The sequence below is a fragment of the Triticum urartu genome, chromosome 3A (genome assembly GCF_056163025.1).
Source record: "Triticum urartu cultivar PI428250 chromosome 3A, HENAU_Tu73, whole genome shotgun sequence".
Classification (NCBI taxonomy): Eukaryota; Viridiplantae; Streptophyta; class Magnoliopsida; order Poales; family Poaceae; genus Triticum; species Triticum urartu.
Genome location: NC_141875.1, coordinates 557685555 through 557692156, shown reverse-complemented (window position 1 = coordinate 557692156; position 6602 = coordinate 557685555). Strand labels below are relative to the sequence as shown.

Below are 6602 nucleotides of genomic sequence, written 5' to 3'. Positions count from 1 at the left end.
GAGAACCAAGGTATCAATCCAGTAGGAGGCTACGCGCGAGTCCCTCGCACCTACACAAAACAAATAAATCCTCGCAACCAACGCGACAAGGGGTTGTCAATCCCTACACGGTCACTTACGAGAGTGAAATCTGATAGATATGATAAGATAATATTTTTGGTATTTTTATGATAAAGATGCAAAGTAAAATATAAGGCAATGAAAATAACTAAGTGTTGGAAGATTAATATGATGGAAGATAGACCCGGGGGCCATAGGTTTCACTAGTGGATTCTCTCAAGAGCATAAGTATTTTGCGGTGGGTGAACAAATTACTGTTGAGCAATTGACAGAATTGAGCATAGTTATGAGAATATCTAGGTATGATCATGTATATAGGCATCACGTCCGAGACAAGTAGACCGACTCCTGCCTGCATCTACTACTATTACTCCACACATCGACCGCTATCCAGCATGCATCTAGAGTATTAAGTTCATAAGAACAGAGTAACGCTTTAAGCAAGATGACATGATGTAGAGGGGTAAATTCATGCAATATGATAAAAAAAACCATCTTGTTATCCTCGATGGCAACAATACAATACGTGCCTAGCTGCCCCTACTGTCACTGGGAAAGGACACCGCAAGATTGAACCCAAAGCTAAGCACTTCTCCCATTGCAAGAAATATCAATCTAGTAGGCCAAACCAAACTGATAATTCAAAGAGACTTGCAAAGATAACCAATCATACATCAAAGAATTCAGAAGATCCAAATATTGTTCATAGATAAACTTGATCATAAACCCACAATTCATCGGTCTCAACAAACACACCGCAAAAAGAAGATTACATCGAATAGATCTCCACGAGAGAGGAGGAGAACATTGTATTGCGATCCAAAAAGAGAGAAGAAGCCATCTAGCTAATAACTATGGACCCGAAGGTTTGAGGTAAACTACTCACACACCATCGGAGGGGCTATGGTGTTGATGTAGAAGCCCTCCGTAATCGATGCCCCCTCCGGCGAAGCTTCGGAACAGGCCCCAAGATGGGATCTCGTGGATACAGAAAGTTACGGCGGTGGAATTAGGGTTTTGGCTCCGTCTCTGATCGTTTGGGGGTACATAGGTATTTATAGGAGGAAGGAGTACGTCGGTGGAGCAACAGGGGGCCCACGAGGGTGGAGGGTGCGCCTAGGGGGGGTAGGCGCGCCCCCTACCTCGTGGCTTCCCTGTTGGTTGCTTGACGTAGGGTCCAAGTCTCCTAGATCATGTTCGTTCCGAAAATCACGTTCCCGAAGGTTTCATTCCGTTTGGACTCCGTTTGATATTCTTTTTCTATGAAACTCTGAAATAGGCAAAAAATAGCAATTCTGGGCTGGGCCTCCGGTTAATAGGTTAGTGCCAAAAATAATATAAAAGTGAATAATAAATCCCAATAATGTCCAAAACAGAAGATAATATAGCATAGAGCAATCAAAAATTATAGATACGTTGGAGACGTATCAGAGCACTTTGGTGAGTCGAACGCCGTCAACAATTGGGTTTAAAACCAATGCGACTGGTGCTCGGACAGATCGTGTCCTTGGTTCGCCGGCGGCAGCGAAAGTTATGGCCGTATTGCTCCAAGGGTTTATTGAGGTTACTTGGTTGACGTCGGCGAGGTCGCGGAGCGCCCGTTTGCGCAGATTATTTGAAGAGAAGGTATCAAAGACCGTAAAGACGTTGAAATCATCATCCTCTGAAGAATGCTTCTCTGGAGTAGTACTGGTGAGGATGGGCTCACCGCTCTTAGCCACTTGCCGGAGTACCCAACATGTCCGAAGGCTATGCGTTGGTTCGGTGCTCGGCGTCGTATGTATCTGACATGGCTTGTCGAGCAGTTCTTCAAGGAAGGTTCTATATCCCGTGAAGGGCTTGTTTTTCTTGTCAATTGGCTTGTGATCGGTTGCCTTGTAAGGGTGCGTCCATTTTCCTGTCCGGTGGGCTGCTTAAAGGCGGGGGGTTCCCACCGGTTGTCTGGGCTTTCCATGCGCTTTCCATCATGCATTACTTCTGTACTATGTATGCCAATTCTGTAAAGTGTTGTATGCGGCCGTGGTTGAGGGCACTGAGAATTCCCTCGTCCGTACAGTTACGGCCAAAAACTGAAACCGCGTCGTCGTCGCAGCAATCTTTAATCTTGTTTTTAACAAGGAGGAATCTGGCCCAGAAGTGATGGACCATTTCCTGAGGTTCCTGCCGTACATACATTAGGTCACGTATATCTGGAGGGCCTGAATTACTTGGGGAATATTGATTGTGGTGGGTGGGTGGGCTAAAATCCAAATCCTGACCCACGATTGGTTCCGGAGCTTGAAGAATCGCTGAGGTCACCAGTTCTGGATCAGGAAGGTCCTGGTGACTTCCGGGCTCATTGCGTGATCCTATGTTCAGAGGACATGATTCTCGAGGATGGGTATCCGGCTCGCAGGGCTCGGTAAGCCGAACATAGCTGGTTCTTAACTTATGGGAAGAGGCATTCTCGGCTTGTTCCTTAACGACCGCTACTAGATGGGTGATCGGTGGGGACTTGATCTCCCTCTGATCGGGTTTAAGCCCAATCCGATCATAGTCTGTTGCGACCCCCAGGGCGGCGATGTGATCTAGCAGCTCGTTCAAGGACGAGACATCTGCCGGATCCATCTTTCCGGAGTGTTCGAGGCTAATGCGGAGACGATGTTTGGCGATTGTGGGGTCCGCCGTTGGCTTAACGGCCGAGCGAGCGCCCATGGTAAAACCGCCGAGCTGGAGGACCTGTCCTGGAGTTAGGTTCCTTCCAGAAGTAATATCGTCATTAATGACAAGGCGAACCATTGATCCTTCTATCGACAACACAAAGGAACTCTCAATGAAAGCACCAATGTCGGTGTCAAACCGGCCGATCTCGGGGTGGGGGTTCCGAACTGTGCGTCTGAGAATCGAAGATAACAAGGGACACAGGGAACATGATGTTTTACCCAGGTTCGGGCCCTCTTAATGGAGGTAAAACCCTACGTCCTGCTTGATTGTATTTGATGAGTATAGGGGTTACAAGAGTTGATCTACCTTGAGATCGCAATGGCTAAACCCTAGATGTCTAGCTTGTATGAATTCTGATGGCCTCTAGACTAAACCCTCTGATTTATATACACACCGGAGGGGCCTAGGATTGCATAGAGTCGGTTCGTGGAAGAAGGAAATTACATATTCGGATACCAATCTTGCTATCCACGCATAGGAGAGTCCTACCCGGACACGGGGAAAAGCCTCCTGCTTTGTATCTTCACGACCCATCAGTCCGGCCAACATCCAGTAGCCCGGACACCCGAGGACCCCCTCAACGGGAAAGGGTATGAGTGGTTTCACCCGTACCAAAACCCGGTGGGCGCCATCCCTAAACATATCATGCAAACTAGCTACATTCTTTCTCAGACAAATTATCCACAAAAACATATCACGATGATGGAACAACGAAGAAGATAGGGAGCAAAAGGTGATGATGGCACCTCTTGTCCACCGGACCTCCTCTATGAGCATTGCCATCAGAAGCAGCACCACGACCCGACTGACGTTGCCCCTCGCCCCTGCCGGCATCGCACAACGAGCCCCCACACCAGAAGCACACGAGCATGTCCTCCCCGCACCACAACTCATGGCCTCGGAGTCGGTGAAGAGAGCGCTGATGGAGGCGGCCTCATTCGCAAGCCCGCTCTCCTCTGTGCCCACGAGTTGCACCGGAGCTCTACAAGAGCACCTCACAACCGCTCCCCGCTTTGCCCTGCCCTGATCTGACCGGAATCCCGTTGTCGCTTCTCTTTGACTGTATGATGGGAAAAGAAATGAGGCAGAGGAGATGAGTGAGTGGACTGTGACGGAAAATGGAGATGAGCTCGTTCGTCCCTAAGAAGACGTGGCAACAGTAGATGCACTGAGATCCGTGCAACCAGATCCGACGGCGGTAAGTGCGTCCGCTGGGAAACACGAAAAAACCGTGGTCAGCTAGTTAACATTTCCCAATTAGAATATGTAAAAAGGCTCCGTAACTCAAGGACTTGTCGAGAAAATTAGGCACTGGTCGTGATTGCAAGTGAAAGATTAGGCACTGGTCGTGATCGTAAGTGAAGGAATTTCCCGTGGAAATGTACGGATATATTGTGGCATTTCCACACGATAAGAGGGAACCCATCCCGTTGCTCGTAGACCGCACGTAGTGGACCAGCCCGAAACGAAGCGAGCCATGCGGCCGAAAAAGAGGTCAAAGCCACATCCGCACCGCACCCCTATAAAACACGCCACACCGAGCCCCGGAGCACCCCATTCTCCACGTGGCCATCCGCGGTAAGCCGGACCCCGAGCGTGTGACACAACACACAGGTGAAGGGAGCCGGGCCACTCCCTCCTCCGTGCCAAGAAACCCACACCCACACCCACACCCGTCCTCCTCTCCAAAATCCCCCAACCACCAGCCTCCTCCTCAATTCCTCATCCTCCTCCCAGATCCGCCCACCCTCCCCGCCCCGCCCCCAGATCCCCCACGCAGGCGAGCGACCGCGCGCCGCGCAGGCCCAGATCCGCCCGCCGCCCCGCCGGAGCAGCAGCCATGGCCAAGGAGGCCGGCGGCGAGGGGGCCATGTCGGAGTCGGTGCTCCGCAAGGTGCTCGTCTCCTACTGCTACGTCGCGGTGTGGATCTTCCTCTCCTTCACCGTCATCGTCTACAACAAGTACATCCTCGACCCCAAGATGTACAACTGGCCCTTCCCCATCTCGCTCACCATGGTGCACATGGCCTTCTGCTCCTCCCTCGCCGTCGCGCTCGTCCGCGTCTTCCGGGTCGTCGACCTCCCGTCCTCGCCCGCCATGACCACGCAGCTCTACACCAGCTCCGTCCTCCCCATCGGCGCGCTCTACTCGCTCTCCCTCTGGTTCTCCAACTCCGCCTACATCTACCTCTCCGTCTCCTTCATCCAGATGCTCAAGGCGCTCATGCCCGTCGCCGTCTACTCCATCGGGGTGCTCTTCAAGAAGGAGACCTTCCGCTCCTCCGCCATGCTCAACATGCTCTCCATCTCCTTCGGCGTCGCCATCGCCGCCTACGGCGAGGCCCGCTTCGACCTCCGCGGCGTCGCGCTCCAGCTCGCCGCCGTCGCCTTCGAGGCCACCAGGCTTGTCCTCATCCAGATCCTCCTCACCTCCAAGGGGATCTCGCTCAACCCCATCACCTCGCTCTACTACGTCGCGCCCTGCTGCCTGGGGTTCCTCTTCCTGCCCTGGGTCTTCGTCGAGCTGCCCAGGCTGCGCGCCGTGGGCATGTTCGAGCCCGACTTCTTCGTCTTCGGCACCAACTCCCTCTGCGCCTTCGCGCTCAACCTGGCCGTCTTCCTGCTCGTGGGCAAGACGTCGGCGCTCACCATGAACGTGGCCGGCGTGGTCAAGGACTGGCTGCTCATCGCCTTCTCCTGGTCCGTGATCCGGGACACGGTGACCCCGATCAACCTCTTCGGCTACGGGATCGCCTTCCTGGGCGTGGGCTACTACAACCACGTGAAGCTGCAGGCGCTCAAGGCCAAGGAGGCGCAGAAGAAGGTGGCGCAGGCGGACGAGGAGGCCGGCTCGCTGCTGCAGGAGCGCGACTCTCACGGCGGCGAGCGCAAGACCGAGACCCAGTCATCATAGAGCCGCTCATCTCATCTCATCCGATCCGATCCAACAACACCAACAGCACGCCCAATTTGGTTGGTTCTCTCAGTCCGGCGTAGCAGGTTCCCCAAAATGTGATCCGATCCTTACATGTTTGATGATGCAAAATCTGTTCATTTCTTGCCTTAATTTGTGTTAGGAAGGCAAATAAATACAGGAAACATGACATTTTTGTGCCGGGCGTGTGAAAATACGATAGTTCTTAGCAGACAGTGCTACTACCAGTATCAACAAAATTGTATTCGGCTGTCTATTGTATCATCATCTTTGTACTAAGCATTGCATCGAGTTAATTGGTGCCGTAGAGAAGTGGCGATCGAGCAGCAGCTAGTAGTAATAAAAGATCCAATTTTCGAAACTGTCTCTTGAATCTTGATGTTTATTTACTCCTCCTCGCGCCTAATTTATGATGGGATGTTGGACCCGGGATCTGGTGCCATCACTGCTTGGGTAAATTTAAGTGAGTCTACGGTTGCTTTCGCACGGAGCTGGACCCCAGTTCGGTGCTTTCGCGCCTTGATTCCATTGGTAGGTGCTTGGAACCAGACGAATCGTGTAATTAAATTACTAGGTCCCTGCAACGCAAAGAAACAAAAAAATTGATTACTGTGCAGAGCATCTGCGCTTCCCCCAGATCTACCTGCTGGAATGGAGGAAACACCGCTGTTACGGCCGCTAGTGCCAGTTTTCCAGTGTTTTCAATTGCTCAAGAGGGCCTGAGATCTGCTAATTAAGTGTAGGACTAGCGTAGTGCGGCTGAAGTGCCTCAGTGCATGTTGCCATCATGCCATGTGCTGTGAATTTAATCCTGCCGAGCACTGGCATGTGCACCGAGTCAAATTTCTTGTACTGTCGGTGCATCGTTCAATGTCTCAGATTCTTGCATTGCCTTCAACCTGCC

At 51.9% G+C, this 6602-nt stretch overlaps 1 protein-coding gene across 1 annotated transcript; it reads left to right on the top strand.

Annotated features, from left to right (window-relative positions):
• The first annotated feature begins 4308 nt into the window (after window positions 1–4308).
• LOC125545060 (putative sugar phosphate/phosphate translocator At4g32390) lies at window positions 4309–6059 on the top strand. The gene has a single exon (XM_048708918.2). The coding sequence runs from the start codon at window positions 4604–4606 to the stop codon at window positions 5675–5677; it is 1074 nt and encodes a 357-aa protein (XP_048564875.1). The 5' UTR covers window positions 4309–4603; the 3' UTR covers window positions 5678–6059.
• Window positions 6060–6602: the final 543 nt, after the last annotated feature.